The 18486-nt window shown below is 45.2% G+C and overlaps 1 protein-coding gene across 1 annotated transcript in view; it reads right to left on the minus strand.

The window, feature by feature from the left end:
- The window catches only part of HIBADH (3-hydroxyisobutyrate dehydrogenase), a 142347-nt gene that overhangs the window by 111302 nt on the left and 12559 nt on the right, over positions 1-18486 (minus strand). Inside the window, exon 2 of the mRNA XM_083188943.1 lies at positions 17136-17293. Within this exon, the coding sequence (XP_083045069.1) occupies positions 17136-17293 (158 nt within the window). The remainder of the gene's footprint in view (positions 1-17135; positions 17294-18486) is intronic.

Here is an 18486-nt window from a genome sequence, read left to right on the forward strand (position 1 = left end):
ATTCCTGTCCTACACCCTGCCAAGTGTCTTCAAAGTTTATTTTATGCATTAACGGAACATAAACCTCATGTAGAATGGACTAAAACAATACCAAACAATGAAGATAAACAAAATACTCGCAAACAAATACAAAAATGAACAACTTTATTTATACAGTTTAGAACAAAATGAAAAGCATGTTTGCATCTGTAAGATGTCCACTAATGAAGTTGATGCCGTAGATAACATAACAGGGCATTTTATTGTTTTAAGTCCTTAGAGCATGCAAACAAAAAAAAAAAAAATAGCGCCCTTTCCTTTTGTTAATGCCTGGGCACTCCATCATAAAATAGGTATGCACTTGTAAAAAGAGAGTCCTGGAAAACATTTTATTGTGGGGAAAGGATGGCAATGCCTTCACACTTTTATGCCAAGTAAAGTAACTGTGTGGAAGTCACGGCCTAAAGTAACAAGAATGCTCATACCCTTCAAAAGCTCAGCAGGGAGTTCCTTTCTGCCTCGACTGAAAAGGAACATTGCTGTCTGCCACCAAAACGCTCAAAGAAAGAGATCTTTACGTACTAATTAGGTCTGTTGGAATACATCCACAATGTTCCAGACTTATGGGGCAGATGGCCCTAATCAGCAGGTGGAGAACTGCAATAAAATTCCTAGGACCTATTTTTGAGATGGGCTACATCACCAGCCTAGAAAACAGTTTAAAGCAGGTGTCAGTTTAATACAGTAAGAAGGTTGTCAGGTGTGCAGTGCTATGAATTATTTATGACACAGAGTATGAAGAGAGGGGAAAGAAACTGAAACTCACACGTAAGAAAAGCAAACAGCAACTGGGAAAAACCATCTTGCACCAGGGTGGGACACATGCAACACGTGCAGAGATAAAAATATTCAATTCCTGCAGCCACCACCCCACGGGGTGCCGGAAAGAGCATACATGCTTGCCGATGCTAGTGGGCGACAAGCAACGACGGAGAGCATGGTATAGCCCTCGTTAAGGATATGCTCACTCATCTGTACATGCAAAGACAATGGAGGGGTCATTAATAACCAACAGGAGCGTGTATCGTCATTGGTCGAGACATACACACTGAGCGTTATAATGAGCTCTATCACACAGAAGGTCTAAAATGAGCGATGCCGCTCATTATATTGCAAAGTGCGTACGTGGCTATAGAATTGCAGTGGAAAAATGAAGTGCTCTAGTACAGTATTCATGGGTTACATGCAAAAGCATCTAGTATTTACCCTGCACAGAAAAAATATAAACCACTCAAACCTAAATCCCTGCATGTTACATTAGCTGCACATGGTTGTGCGCAGTTGCTTACTTTTTTGCTTCACTTACCATGAATAACGCCCTATACCAGCAGAACGACATAATATGTGGATCACTTTGAAGACGGTTTAGAAAACATGGATTGGCAATAAAGTGTATGAATATATAAGGGAGGGCTTTAAATCAAGAATACCAAAAGCGACTTATGGTGGGCGGAGCATCGTGATGGCCGCATTTTAATTCCCTCTCCATCTCCCTCTCCTTAAATCCTCCTCCATCCTCTTTTAAAGGATATTCAAATACCCAGATTGGATGGTTGACCTGCTCTTTGTAGAAAGCTAATTGCGGGAGATTTGGCACTGTATTTCCACATAGCTGTGTACTGAGCAATCTAGCAATGCTCAGAACGCTCAGCGAATCGCTACATGTGTAAGCCCCTTAACTTTCCCAGTTTAACTTTGGACATTATAACCCCAGCCTGTCTCATGACAGGGGTCACACACCACAACATGGAAATGATACAGATAATGGCTCCATATTGGTGCCAAATGATTGATAGGTGTACACTGCTTCCTATGGCTTTCAGTTAGCCTTACTAACTTTTGGAGTGTCGATCCTATATCCATGGCAACTCCCCCCCCCCCTCTTTACCACTGCGTGTAAATTTCTTAGGGGTGGTAACATGAGGAGACCGTTAACTATTTAAAACCTTATTCTTCAATTTGACATATTTATTTTCCAATTGGATTACACTCTGACTTCTAGAATACCCATTAGTTATAACGTAGGATAAGTTTATTGCAGTTACATTTAGTTTACTGCTATGTTGATACTAAGGGGGGTATTCAATCTCCCGCCGCTATTCCCAGCAGGGGAAATAGCGGCGGGGCCCTATTAAATGCAGTCTTCCCTGACAGAATTGAATAGTGATCTCCGCAGAACGTGTCCGACTTTACAAGCAGTCGGGCACGTTCTGCTGAGCGCGGCCGGGAATTGTCGAGCTCCTGGCCGCAGCTCGATGATTGCCGGCCGCATCTCGCAGCAACGTCCCCTTTTCGGCACACAGCAGATGGGACATCCCGCCTATCGATTCAGCAGAGACGGCTGAGAAAAGTATCAAGCCTGACAGTCGTGACTCTGCCTTAGTAGGTGACAGACGGTCACGATATAGATATCTATCTACCCATCCATCCATCCAGATGGAGCAGGCCCCATCTTAGCAGGGGCTGGAAATTCTATCGACAGCCCCCGCCAGCGGCCGGCTCTCGCCAGGGGGGCATGCGCACAGGACACTCGTGCGCGCCCCGTGGCTAAGGAGCTTGCTCCGCCACCTCCCCTATCCCTGCCAGTCTCCCTGAAGAGGAGACTAGCAGGATGCCGCCGCTGCGGCGCCATCCTGAAACTGAGACGCACGCATGTGCCAGTCAGATGGAGCGCCTCTGCGCCGGCGAGGATCGGAGGCGCTCCATATGTATGTATGTATGTATGTATGTATGTATGTATGTATCCATGCATGCAACAGGCTAAAAAAAAGGGGGGGGGGGGATTTTTGTAAGAACTTACCGTTTAAAAAATTATGTAATTTAATTATTCATATAATTAAATAACATGAAACAGTATAACACTTACTGAGCGTAAAGGGAGGGATCACTGTGTTACCAGGATGGACTCAGAGAAAGGGATTTGAATGGTAAGCTCTTACAAAAAGTCCCTCTTCTCTAGCTTCCATCCTTGTCACACAGCTTAACCATAGGATGTTTAAGAGCTGGTCTGTTGGGAGGGTACGCTCAAGGTCTGCAGCACGTAGAACTGCCCACCCAAATGAAGCGTCCTCCGCCGCAAACTCATGAAACCTGTAAAACTTAGTGAATGTGTGAACAGAGGACCAGGTGGCAGCCTTGCACAACTGCTTTGCTTAAGCCCAGTGACGCACAGCCCAAGAGGAGGCAACAGACCTCGTGGTATGGGCATTAACCCTGGCCGGAACTGGACGACCAACCTTGGTGTAGGCAAAAGCAATGACTGACCTCAACCATCTCGCGATAGTCTGCTTAGAGGCCGGCCACCCTCTCTTATGTATTTCATATAGCACCAGTAAAGTATCAGTCTTGTGAAAATACTTCACTCTGTCCAAATAAATGTGCAAAGCATTAACCACATCCAAAAGCAACAGTTTGTCCCTGTGTCTGGTCTCCTCAGGAGGGCAAAACACTGGAAGCACAATCTCCTGATTTAAATAGAAATTAGAGATCACCTTCGGCAAAAATTTTGGAACTGTACGTAGAACAGCCCTATCCTCGTGGAAAATTAAGAAAGGAGGCTTACAGGACAACACTCCCAACTCAATCTGCTGAACACAAAGGTTCAAAGAGAGACTTCTTCAGCACAGAAAGCACCAGTGACAAATCCCATGGCGCTACAGGCTAAGGATACAGGATAAGGTGGTCGAATACACACCACACCCTGAAGAAAACACTGAATCTCAGGCAAAAAAGAGCCACCCTTTTCTGAAAGAATATGGAAAGTGCAGACGTCTGCACTTTCAAGGATTGAAGACTCAACCCTGCAGAAAAACCGTCCTGAAGAAAATCCAATAGTCTAACCAATTTGAACCTAGACGTATGAACCTTTTGTCTCTCACACCACCTGATGTAGATCTTCTACACCCTATAGTAATTTGCCACAGAGACAGTTTTCCTAGCTTTTAGCATCGACTGTATAAAGCTTTTAGCATCTGAAAATCCCTTATTTTTTTTAATAAAGAGATTTCAAAAGCCATGCCGTCAAATTTACAGGAGCTAGGTCCTGGTGAAAGAACGGGCCTTGACGAAGTAGGTCTGGACGAAGAGGCAGGCGCCACGGTGGCACTACGGACAACCTGAGAATATCCGAATACCAGCACCTCCTGGGCCAGTCTGTAGCCACCAGAATCGCCTGCAACCTTTGAAGTCGAATCCTCTTGAGAACTCACAACAGCATTGGTAAGGGTGGAAATATGTAAGCCAGCCTGAATGTCCAAAACACAGTCATGGCGTCCATTGCCCATGCCCTCGGATCTCTGGTCCTCAAACAGAACAGGGAACCTTAGCAAAGATTGATGTTCCTTTAATATCAGTACGTGTAGATATGCATCCTGAATATCTACCGCCGCTAAATATTCCCCCGACTCCATGCTTAGCAGCACTGATCGAAGAGACTCCATCTTGAAGTGATCCACCCACAGATGTTTGTTTAGGGATTTTAGATTCAAGATGGGTCGGAAGGACCCATCTGGTTTGAGAACCAGGAACAAGTGTGAATAAAATCCGTTCTTTGTTCCTGTGCAGGAACTGGAATAATTACCCCGTTGTGAGCAAGCGAAGACACCTCCCCCACAAGAGCTGTTGGAGGATCCCCTCGCAGGTTCATCTTGTATTCCCAAGAGACTACCGCCCTCATCCACTGATCCTAGATGGAGCTGAACCAGACATCCTGAAAACGTAGGAGGTGACCCCCTACACTGCTCCCAGAACGGGGAGTCCGCACCCAGTCATGCTGAGGATTTATCCTCAGGCTTGGATGATTGCTTCTTGGAAAAGGCACCAATACGGTACTTGGAAGGCTTTTCCCTACCTGCGGGAAACTGCCTCTACTTGTCTGACCCCTGCCCAAAGCTCTGCCCCGAAAGGAAAGGGGAAAAGCACGAAAGCAAGAATCGCCCCCGCTTCCCCACCAGTCCTGGTAGAAAGGAACTCTTTCCCCCAGTAGCTTGTTTAAATAAGGTTTCTAGTTCAGAACCAAAAATAACTTCTCCATTAAAAGCTAAGCCCCCAGGCCTTTAACCATAACGCTCGCCTAGCTGTGACAGAAACGGCCGATACCTTGGAAGCCATTCTGATCCCTTCCTGATCAGCCTCACAGACATATTCTGCCACACACTTCAGCTTCTCTGCCAAAGAAATCGGCTTAGGATTTGAGTCAGTCATTAACTGAGCACACAACATGTCCGCCCACACAATCATGGCCTTAGATACCCAGGTCGCAGCTATAAGCGGAAATACCCTTCAAAAATGGTCTTAAGGCACCCTTCCAGTTTTTTGTCTACCTGGTCCTTAAAGGCCGCTCCCCCTTGTATAGGAAGTGCCATGGTTTTAGACAGGCGGGCCACAGGTGCATCCACCAAGGGAACCTTCTCCCATACTTTTACATGCTCCTCTGGCATGGGATAGAAAGCTTCAAACCTCTTTGGCATAACCACCTTTTTGTCTGGGGTCTTCCATGCTTCTCCCAAGAGGTAAGACATGCTGGAGTCTGTAGGAAAAGTAACCACAGACTCAGCTAGCCTCTTAAACACGCCTTCCTGCTGAACACCCTCCTCTTCATCTGAATCAATGTTAAGGAGAGGGGTCTCAGATAAAGATGTCTAACAGAAACAGCTGCAGGCACTTTAAAAAACTGTTCCATATATTCAGACATTTTATGCACACCTTGTGCTGTGTGCTGCATAACCTGCAACATGGCAGGGTCACCCTGAGACGGTGGAGAATTCAGAGAGGATGGTGATTGGAAAAACATTCTGGGATAACTAAATAAATCCTCATTTTGCCTGTTCAGTGCCCGTACCAACACAGACTCTAATTGCTCCGCCCTCTAGATCTGAGCTCCACTGGGAACAGCCTCACAAACAGGGCACAAATCCCCGATCCAACTGTTCATTTGTTAATTTGACCCCACAAAATCTTCAGTCTATTAACATGGCAGACTCTTCCCCTTTCACAACAGCAAGATTACACGTTTCTGTCATTTTTTTTATAGGGCACAGTGCAAAATGTCAGGCGCTTATACAGAATAAAGTGACTTACCTGTTAGCTGCTGTTGGAGATGACAAGCGATCACAGGGAGAATTCTGCAAGAGGAATCTCACAATGTATTTTTCTTTCTCAGAAGTACAGCACTCCGTTCAGCTCCGCAGTGGAAGAGAAACTGCGCCAAAACTACAGGCAGTAGAGGCAGCGCGATTTAGCGCCCTCCCCCTTCAGCCGCTCCCATAATAGAGTCCCCCATCTCCCAGTGTCTCCCCCTCCACTGGCAATCACAGTGCCCTTCTGAACAGGGCTCCTGTAGCCAGTGTGTCCCCCATGTTCAATATTGAGTGTGCTGGCAAGCCTTGTAAATGGCGGCGCCATAACGGGGTTCCGCCACCCAAAACCCCTCACTAGCTGATAGCCGGTTTTAGGTCCCCCAGGGCCCACGAGACTCCTCCACTAAGAGGGGTCAGCGAGCAGAGCAGGTAGAAAGCATGCCCAGCTGAAAGGGAGCTGACAGGCAGCATCTCTGTCAGCCCCTGCAGCACTACAAACAGTGTATAAAAGTTTTCACTGGAAACTATACACTGAACCTGCACTAAACTATCTAAAACAGCTGCTGAAAGCAGCCCCACAGCATCAGCACCCACTCCGTTGGGCACCTAAAATGAAACTGAAGTTTCCAGGATGCAGTGAGGGAGGAGCCTGCCTCTCAAAGACCATAGCATAGGTGCTTGGCTGCTAAGGACCCTACTACATCCCGTGGTTAAGCTGTGTCACCAGGATGGACGATCTAGAAACTGCAACTTGGAAACTATTTTTAGAGATAAATACACCTCACACACCAGTCATCTTTGCAGTAATTATATATATTATTTGTAGATGGTCATTTTTGTTGACGATCCCTTTTTCTCCCTTCATACTTAATCAAAATCGATTGGTAAGAACAGCAGATGAGCGGCGGCCGGCAGAAATTACACGGGAGCACGCAGCAGCACTCACCTCTCATCGCTGCCCTGTATACACTAGGCGGCTTTCATGCTGAAAACCTCTCAGATGAGAAAACTGAGCGGCTTTCACACGAAAGTCGCAAAGTGTGTATGGGGCTATAAAGCACATATAGAAAATGGGTGGTAAGAATGCAGCAGCTGGGCTAGCATACACTGGGTGCGATCCGATGCGATACTTCATTGTATAAGCACCCGATGTCCATATTAAGTGCACAGGAGTGCTTATACAATGAAATATCGCATAGGATCGCACGGCACCATACACTGGGTGTGGTCCGACGCAATGCGATATTTCATTGTATAAGCAACCGTATGACATGCCATGGGTGCTTACAACTGAAAGCACCTATGCCATTGTGTAGCGTCACCTCCTTTATCGACAACACCCCAAAGCGTGGCGAGCACAGCGAGCCCCGTGAGGGGCGGCGGAACGCATCCTCCGAACTTTTCATAACCCCACTATCCACGTCAGCATGGAGTTGATTCTATATAGTGTGGCGAGCGCAGCAAGCCACCGAGCCTGAAGCGTGGCAAACGCAGCGCGCCCCCCCCCCCCCCCCCCGCGCGCGAGGGGACGAGGATTACTTTACATGTATTCTGCGTCCGCTCGCCACGCTTCATAGAAACATAGAATTTGACGGCAGATAAGAACCACTTGGCCCATCTAGTCTGCCCCTTTTTTAAACATGTTACCTCAAACCATATTTGATCCTTATTTTTTGTAAGGATATCAATGCGCCTATCCCAAGCATGTTTAAATTGTACTGCTGTATTTGCCTCTACCACCTCTGATGGGAGGCTATTCCACTTATCTACTACTCTTTCTGTGAAGTAATTCTTACTCAAAATTCCCCTGAATCTTCCTCCCTCTAGTTCCAGTGCATGTCTGCTGCTCCTCTTCCTGTGAAGAATGTCTCCCACCTGTACCTTGTTATAACCCTTGATATATTTGAAAGTTTCTATCATGTCCCCCTTTCCCTTCTCTGCTCTAAACTATACATATTAAGATATTTTAGTCTTTCCTGGTACGTTTTGTGATGTAGGCCATGCACCATTTCAGTTGCCCTTCTTTGTACAGTCTCTAATGTATTTATATCCTTCTGGAGATAAGGCCTCCAGAACTGAACACAATACTCTAGATGAGGTCGTACCAATGACCTATACAGTGGCATTGTTACTTCTTTCTTTCTATTGCTGATACCTCTCCCTATGCAACCAAGCATCTGACTTGCATTCTTCATTGCTTTGTTACATTGCCTACCTGCCTTTAATTCCCCTGAAATAGTGACACCTAGATCCCACTCTACCTCAGTAGTTTCCATTATAGTGCCATTTATACTATATTTAGTCTTTGGATTTTTGAGACCCAAATGCATGATTTTGCATTTTTTGGCATTAAACTGTAGTTGCCATGCTCTTGACCATTCCTCTAATCTACCTAGATCATCAATCATTTGTTTTACTCCTCCTGGTGTGTCTACCCTGTTGCATACCTTTGTGTCATCTGCAAAAAGGCACATTTTACCCTCAATTCCATTTGCAATATCACCAATAAAGATATTAAAAAGCACTGGTCCAAGTACAGATCCCTGGGGTACACCACTTGTAACCTTTCCCTCCTTTGACTGTACTCCGTTTACTACAACTGTTTTCTGTCCTGCAACCATGCTCTTATCCATTCAACTGTCTTAGAATCCAATCCCAAGTTTAACGTTTATTGAACAGTCTGCGATGTGGGACAGTGTCAAAAGCATTACTAAAGTCTAGATAAGCTACATCTACAGCCCCCAAATGATAAAGTGGGTGAATCAATTGCAGTTTAAAAATAAATTTTTAATAAAACATGATTAACAATAAACACCTAATGGCAATAGCAGCAAGGGTTTCCTGATCCTGTAAATAATAAATAGTAATGAACCAATGGTAACCTGCACTGTACACGTTAGACAAAAATCCCAATCTTGGATGGGGTCCACATGGCAATAATCCTGAATACTGTACGAGGGAGTGGCTGATGTATGGCTGCAGCCCACCTTCATCCTCACGGTACAATGTCCTGGTGGCTGTCTGAGGGAGTGGCTTGTTGTTTGTAGCCCACCTACCACCTCACAGCAGATGATATCCAAATGTTCCAGGGGGGATTTAGCCAGAGGACAACAAATGGTTTGTGGGATCCAAGTGGTCCGAACAATGAGCAGGTAGGTCCAGTAGTGGTGGTCAGGGATCAGGAGAAAACACCAACACGTTTCACTGGGCTAAACGCCAGCTTTTTCAAGGTCCTTGGATCCCACAAACCATTGGTTGTCCTCCGGCTAAATCCCCCCTGGAACATTTGGATATCATCTGCTGTGAGGTGTTTATTGTTTATTGGGTGTTTATTGTTAATCATGTTTTTATTTAAACTGCAATTGATTCACCCACTCTATCATTTGAGCGCTGCTACCAATTCTTTGTTCCTTTTATGTATTTTCAGGGGACTAACCATCCCCTTTCTTTAGCAGCTGCTTTTTAGGGAAACCACTTGTGAAACGAGCGCTCTGGTTATCTCAACCAAGTGTTGAGATCACACTTTTGTCTACATCTACAGCCCCACCTTGATCTATTACTTTAGTCACCCAGTCAAAAAGTCAATAAAATTTGTTTGACATGATCTTCCCCCAGTAAACCCGAGCTTCGGGCTTGGTGGCTCTCTGCGCTCGCCACACTATATAGAATCAACTCCACGTCGACGTGGATTGTTGGGGTATGAAAAGGTCGGAGGACGTGTTCCGCTACGCTCGCCATGCTTTGGGTTGGCTTGGATAGTGGAGGTGTTTTAGGAACACATTCACACCTGCACTATCATACACCTGACACAGTAATGATGACATGTGTTGACGTATTACTGTAATTCACTTAAATAATTTAATTGAAGAAGCATAAATAATTAAGAACATTAAGAAAATTAATGGGAATAATAATACATGAACTTTAAAAACAACATTAATCAAGAAATAAAATCACACGTAATCATCCTTAGGGAGGAGCTTAAGTGCTTGCACTATGCAGTGGAATGGGTCATCAGCTCCCAGTGTCTTTCTCCACATGAATTCCTGGAGGTACGATTGGAGCTCATGTCGCGCTGTGCCCCATTGGCGATAAGTGCCATTTACATGCGCCCCACAATCTTTCCAGTCTGGGTACAAACCCTGTGGCCGGGTCAATGAAATAATAGCGATGATTCACTGTGAAATGCTGGTATCTTGCCAGTTCTAGCTGTTGAGTGCAGTATGCCCTCCAGCAGTCTGTATAGATAGTGGTGCCCGGCTCTATAATCTCTATAATACAGTCCATCAATGTGGTGGCATCATGGCTGGGCACCATTTTCAAGAAACAATGTCCGGTTTCCCGGCATATCCCACCAAAAATCCACTGCTGTGGCAAAATTCGGCCAGCGTTATTTTTCTGCTTTACAAATAAGGTCTCATCTACCTCCACAATGTGGCCAGGTCCACCGATCCGCCGCTGTGGCTGCGCCATAATATCCAGGGCACACACCTCCCTCATCCAGCGGTTGTATAGGACGCAGTTTTTTTTTAAATTTTAAGCTGCTGGCCACAATAGTTAATGGACGTGAGCTCCTGTGCCCAGGAGTAAATGAAACGCACCAATGTCAGAAAGGGTAAGCGGCACCCTGGAAACCAGTGCGCCGCTCTGAGGCTCACCTTCAGCGGCACACTTTTACATGACACCGCCACATTGACTCCTTAACTGAGAGGCGCATTACGTGCCCATTTGCGCAATTCTGCGCCAGCGGAAGGAGTCCTTGGTCTTGGAAAAAGTGTATCGCCTCCTCTGTCTGAGGCAAGGTAAACCTGTTGAACGATCCTGCCATTTCAAATACTTGATAAATCAGCAATAATTCACCAGGAGCTCTGAGGGATGCTTCCACTTTTTGAGGAATCTGACAGGGAGCGGGAACGGGAGCGGTACTGAAATCGCACGCTACTATAACGTCATGCGATGCGATTTCACTACGTTACCATACGTACTGAAATTGGGCACCCTGCTAGGAAACAAGTACCCAAATATTTTCTGTATAAAAGGAGAGTGCTTTCACATGCCCACCTTATCTCAGCCATTACAACAGTGCACACAATGTTGCAGGGATTTTTCTTTTTACTACTTTTGAGCATGGATAACACATAAGAATCCATTTGTTTTACAGGTAAATCTAATGTTGCTTTAGGTCGCACATCCTATAAAATAAAAAGGAAAATCATTCGATGGCCGCCGACCATTGAATGATTTCTACAGCGCTCGCAGAATGTAAGATACCTCTCTGATGTCTTACATCTGTCAGCGCCCTGTGCGGGAAGCGGGTAGGCAGCTGACATACGCTGACGTCAGCTGCCCAGCCCATCGGGAAACTACCATGGAAACACCCAGCGTTTTCATTGGAATGCCCATGGGCATGACGACGGCCCACAGCTCCACTCCCCCACCCGCGGTGCTGTGTGCGATTGGCCTGTGAATGATCAGTTTGCTGTGCCCGCTCGCACCAAGCGGCAGCACATAAACGTTTATGAGCATAACATCGCTCACCATTGTGAATTTGAAATGGTGACTGAGAACCTGAATGATCTCCATTGTGCACAAATGTGCAAATTTTGCAGTCACTGGGATTTGTATTAAGACGCCCACGGTCTGTCAGCTTTGCAAACCAAAGCAGCTGAATACCAAAAGGGGTAAGATTACTAAGAAGGGAGTTCCATTGAAGATGGGATGTGGCCCATAGCAACCAATCAGATTCTATCTATTATCTTCTAGAAGGTGCTAAATAAATAAGAATTAGAATCTGATTGGTTGCTATGGGCAACATTCCATCTTCAATAGAACTCCCATCTTTGCAAATTTACCACAAAGAAGCATTATCCACTGACTACTGTCAATAACTAAGACTACGGTCTCACTGCAACTGCCGATGGCACATGCATGTTGCAACATAGATGCATATTCAGCAGCAGATATAAATAAATTGCTCCACCGCATAGTAAACTGACATTGCGCAGAACTCAGGCCCAACACTGTAATTTACTGTCCTAGGCCACCTAAGCAAAGGTTTTATCAAAATTTGCCTTATGGGGCCAGGGCACTGCCATCTATCTCCCCCCTCCTCAAGATCTATGAAAGCATTCACTGTTCTTTAGCCGTATATTGGGAGACCAGGATTGGGGAAGAAGTAATGGTGGAGACACATCTAATTACATATCCTGGGTCTGGCACTTTCACATTAACCCGGATCGTCCATTATACAGAAGGCAACCTGGTTTCAACCCTTCTTATAAACAGGATTGAATTGGCGGGTTAGTGGACCCGGGTTATAAGCTCGACCCAGGTCAAGACGTCAGCAACCCGGGTCCAAGGTGCGGTGTGAAAGGGGTATTCCTTTTAATTCTTCCTTACATATGCCATTTTGCTCTACATTTTAATTAGCAGAAGATGAGCAACAGGTTGGACGGCTTTCCATAGAGTCCTCCTATGAAAAACCTACGAAAATAACAAAACAAAAAAAAAACGCTTGGACAGCCGATTTTAAGCCCAGCGAATTTCCCCATCATCGATGTGCCTACATGCTGGGCAAAAACCCCAGGTGTGTATGCACCTAAAGCAAGATTCCAGGAGTAAGGGTGCACTATGGGCTACCGCTTACCTCTTGTAGCCAGTTCTGTTTTCCGCACTACCTCATAATGCCGCTAGGCATTGTTAAAAAAAAAAAAAAAAATTATATATATATATATATATATATATATATATATATATATATATATATATATATATATATATATATATATATATTCCGCGTCTTCCCTTGGTGTGTGTGTGTGGTAGGGAATATATAATCTAAGATCCACTGGATCCACTGGGGCAGGGATGGATGTAAATGTTCAAATATTCTCTGTAAATCGTCGCAAAATATGTGTGCGCCAGGGCCGTTTCTAGAGGCGGACAAGCCGTGCAGCAGCCCGGGGCGCCGCACGGCTTGTCCGCCTCTAGAAACAGCTAGGGCGCCCGGCAGCTCCCCCCAACGCTGCTGCCGCCGACGCCTCAATTCCTCCCCCTCTCCCCGGCCACCTCGACATCAGGCGCTCACTCACTGAGTGATTTCCCAGGGGAGGGGAGCGAAGAGCATCTTCCGTCTCTCCTTCCCCTCGCTCACTGGGGCCTGGCTGTCAGCCAATCAGAGAGCGCTCGCGGGCCGGCAGCCAATCAGGAGCCAGCCCGCGAGGCATGAATGGCTGACGGCTCAGGGACAAGGGGAAGGAGAGACGCGCAATGCGCTCCCCTCCCATGGAAATGGAAAGAAGAAGAAGCAGCATCAGCAGCAGCACCTCAACCGACACCAACACCAGGCAGCAGCTGGGGACTGGAGGGGGAGACCCAGGGCCATAGTAAGTTGTATGGCACTGTAGGGGCATATCTGTGGCACTGTAGGGGCATATGTATGGCACTGTAGGGGCATATCTGTGGCACTGTAGGGGCATATGTATGGCACTGTAGGGGCATATCTGTGGCACTGTGGGGGCATATCTGGCACTGTGGGGGCATATGTGTGGCACTGTGGGGGCATATTTGGCATTGTGGGGGTATATCTGAAGCACTGTGGGGGCATATCTGTGGCACTATGGGGGCATATCTGGCACTGTAGGGGCATATGTGTGGCACTGTGAAGGCATATCTGTGGCACTGTGGGGGCGTATTTGGCATTGTGGGGGCATATATGTGTCACTGTGGGGGCACATATGTGTCACTGTGGGGGCATATATGTGGCACTGTATGGGGCATATGGCAGGGGACAGGAGGGGGAGACCCAGGGCCAGAGACAGTGAGTTGTGCTGTTTGTGGCACTGTGGGGGCATATGTGTGGCACTGTGTAGGCATATGTGTGGCACTGTGGGGGCATATATGTATGGCACTGTGGGGGCATATCTGGCACTGTGGGGGCATATTAGTAAATGGCATCAGTTGTACGGCAGCAGCGCCTGGGGCATAATGTGTAATAGGCATTACGGTGTGGGGAGTATTGTGTAATTGCCATCACAGTGTGGTGTGTAATGGGCATCACAGTGTGGGATCTAATGGGCATTATGGTGTGCGACATAATGTGTAATTGTCATCACGGTGTGCAACATAATGTGTAATTGTCATCACAGTGTGCGGCGTAATGTGTAATTGTCATCACAGTGTGCGGCGTAATGTGTAATTGGCATCACTGATAAATAGTGTATAATGATTTAAGTAGCCTGTCATTGTTTGGCCTTGATCTGTGAGGCATACTAGGTCACTGTGTGGGCCTTTATATTTTTATGTCACTGTGTGGCCTTCAGCCCGCCAACTTAAGTGCGGGAGGACAATGACAATTCCTGCGGTAACCAATGTTGGGACATGCAGGTTGCAAAAGTGAGATGTAAGGTAATTGTTTTCCTGCTAGACCACGCCCTTATATTAAGCCACACCCCTTTAAAAAATAAACCACTCCCCCTATTTCGCCGCGCGCGCCTTCGGCGCGCGCAATTTCTTCCGTATTGTTTTTTATTTGGGGGGGGGGGGGGGGGGGGGCGCATTTTTATTTCTTTGCACTGGGAGCTAAATGGTCTAGAAACGGCCCTGGTGTGCGCTATATAAGAAACTGTTAATAAATAGAATAAGTGGAACTATTTGTACAGTGGGTATCTTATTAGTCGCTTTTATTCTTGTATGTCTTACTTCTAAGTATAGTTTACATTCCACATTCTAATCTACGTAGTAATCTAAAAATAGGTACTCATATGAACGAATAATGCATGGATCTCGGGACTTTAAATGGCTTGTTTAGCTTGCCTAGTATTAGAGTCTCTACACTTCAGGCATTGCTTTAGTCTGCCTAGTGTAACCTATGCAAATAGGTTTTTTGGTAAGGAATAAGGCGCTACATCAGATTAATCATAGATAATTTAAATACTTAGCTTCTTGTGGTTAATGGTGGTCAATTTTCTTCTCCTGTGCTTCTTCTTGTATTGGAATGATCCTGGTTGTCATTTATTTAATATATTGATAGAAGAAAGCAATTGTTTAGTGATAAGGGAACTTTACTCTAAATGTCCCTAGGGAAGAAAGAGATGTCCCAGTGTCTAGATGTTCATACTGTACCTCACTTACATAGACATGTAGTGAGAGTAAACTCATCTGGGTTTCTTTTGGTAGATGAATCTCATGTATACATATCTTCCTCATACGTCAAGATTCTTCTTATGGGGTATCTGACATGCGAGAATGCGTACCGGTACTCACGATAAGGTGTCCAGGGTCACATTCATAAAGCTTTCTTTCTCCACTCGAAAATGCTTCCTTTTTTTTTTTGTATTTTATTATAAAAATCTTTTCAAGAAAACAGAGAGAGTGTCACAACATGGAATTGCAAGTCCTCCTGCCAATTCCTGCTATTCCATGTTGTGACACTCTCTGCTGGAGGCTTTGGATTTAGCGACACCCTTCTGGGATTAAGGTAGGATTGAAGTTTTTCACACGGAAACTGCAATACCGGTCATTGTACCCTGCCTTATCCACGAAGAACGGAGCGGTCACTCCACCAACAGACAGCTTTTTTATGAAATTTTACATTGTTTTCTTGAAAAGATTTTTATAATAAAATACTAAAATTTACAAATAAAAAAGGAAGCATTTTCGAGTGGAGAAAGAAAGCTTTATGAATGTGACACTGCACACCTTATCGTGAGTACCGGTACGCATTCTCGCATGTCAGATACCCCCATAAGAAGAATCTTGACGTATGAGGAAGATATGTATACATGAGATTCATCTACCAAAAGAAAATCAGATGAGTTTACTCTCACTGCATGTCTATGTAAGTGAGGTACAGTATGAACATCTAGACACTGGGACATCTCTTTCTTCCCTAGGGACATTTAGAGTAAAGTTCCCTTATCACTAAACAATTGCTTTCTTCTATCGATATATTAAATAAACGACAACGAGGATCATTCTAATACAAGAAGAAGCACAGGAGAAGAAAATTGACCACCATTAACCACAAGAAGCTAAGTATTTAAATTATCTATGATTAATCTGATGTAGCGCCTTATTCCTTACCAAAAAAACTATTTGCATTGCTTCTATTGGGGCGAAGAAGGAATAGCCCTCTCAGGTTAAGGCAAGGCAGCATAACACCAGAAAGAAGCGCCCAGGACTCTGTTTGTTACCCTTTTTTTGCCTGTTGAAGCTCACTTAAGATGGCTGTCTCGCTGGAACCTTTGTGGGTACTAGGACACCTAAGAACCAAAATGGCTGCCCCACCAATAAAGGTCATAGTTTCTGTATTTTATGCAAAGGTAAAGCATCTGTATTCCTAAAGGAGAAAAGCTCAATATAAATAGTGATTATGAAAAGTACAAAATAAAATAAGTGACTAAAAAAAAAAAAAAATGCACTACACACATTCCACACAGTTAATCACATAAATCATTAAAACAAGAATGTTCAGTGATGCAGCTGCCTACTTTTAGGAGAGGACTACCCAACATTCTCCACAGCATGCTATTATAAGCGGATATGAATAATACTGCCTACTAATTTGAGCAGACCATGGCTTCTGACTTAAGGCACATAATGATGTGGTACATGTACTGTTTAATGCATTATGGTGGGGTTTTATAACTTTTGGGGTAAATGATAGCACAGAGCACAACAAACGATATTAATAGAAAATGGGTTGATCTATTTTGCGGTCAGTAATAAAGTGCATCTAGCAACTGTTTCCACAAACAGAAATCCCTACAACATGACCTGTTGGGGGTGTACAAGGACCGGAGCGGAGAACCACAGGTATAGGTGAAGTAACCCTCATATTGACCTGTTTTTTTATGCCCTGCTGTAAACGATTCTACGGAAGCAGAGAGCCGAGTTACCTATAACTTACACACAAACTAATGTACAAAGACAACGATAATACACATTAAAGCAGACCCCACAATACATTTCTGTCTCCAAATAATATTCCTGACAGGCAAATCAAAGCTGTGGACATACCTGTGCCCCAGAATCTTTAAATTCCTTACAGGCCTCTGGAAATACATCATATGCTACAACAGGGTAACCATGCTTCAAAAGGTTTTTTGCCATTGGATTCCCCATGTTTCCAAGTCCCACAAATCCAATAGGGGTTTTAGATGCCATTGACCTGCAAACTGACCAAAGTAAAAAGGTTACTAAAACCCTGATCACTACACAACAAAAAGATGAAATGATTATGGACATTTAATATACAATCGTTGTAATGAACATATGGTACTTTGGGGGTGATTCAGTACCGTTCAGAAGGTGACGAATCAGCCCCATTCAAATTGGTGGGATCTACTTATGCATGTATTGGAGCATGTGCAGACACTTTCGGGGAGTGTCACACTCGCCAAAGTGTTCGCATGGGTAGGGTAGGGGAGGGAGTGAGGGAAACGGGCAGGGGCACACCCAGCTTTTTATGAGCGTCCCCATAAAAAAGCTGGGCGTTCTCCTGGGAATGCAGGCGAGCCGATGCCTTCCGGGGGTGAGCGGCTGACGTCACCTGATGCCAGCGCCTGCCCTTGCTTCGTCAGGTTAGACTGATTATTATTTATGAAGGGGGAAAGAAATCATTTGATTATAAATTGTAAGTTTGCAGCAGGGCCCTCTAACCTCCAAGTCTGTTGTTACCCAGTTTGTGTTATCACTGTCTACCATTGCAAAGCGCAACGGAATCTGCTGCGCTATATTAGAAACTGTGGTACTTGTGGAGTATCACGGCTCCCATCGTATGCCATATGTAGTGGCATACGATGCGATTTTTACAGATTTTTGAGCATTTTTGCTCGGTGGCTCGCTGCGCTCGCCACACTATTCTATTCTCAACTCCACGCCGACGTGGATAGTGGGGGTATGAAAAGGTCGTAGGACGTGTACCGCCACCCCTCGCGGGCTCGCCACGCTTCGGGTTGACGTTGATAGTGGGGGTGGTGCACTATGAAAAATGGCATTTGGGGGCATTTCACAAGTTTAATACACATTTCAATGCATTCTGATGCATTTCAGTGCAAAATCGGGTGCGATCGCATCGCATGCTATTTGATCGCATGCGATGCGATTTTTAGCATACGATGCAGGTCGTGGGAGCCGTGATACTCCACAAGTACCGAAACTGTAAATATATAAATAAATTAGATGGTCAGCGGGAGGCGAGCAGTTGGTCGGGTAGCGTTAAGCTGCTTAGCAAGCAGTACTGAGTCAGGCCCTTTGTTTGGCCTTAACATATGGGGGGTTGCAGGTAACATCCTGTTGGATAACACATTAAGGGGTTGGTGCATCGTTGGCCACAATTGCACTCCTAACAGTAGGTGCAATTTGTGTT

This window comes from Crinia signifera, chromosome 5 (genome assembly GCF_055691185.1).
Source record: "Crinia signifera chromosome 5, ASM5569118v1, whole genome shotgun sequence".
Classification (NCBI taxonomy): Eukaryota; Metazoa; Chordata; class Amphibia; order Anura; family Myobatrachidae; genus Crinia; species Crinia signifera.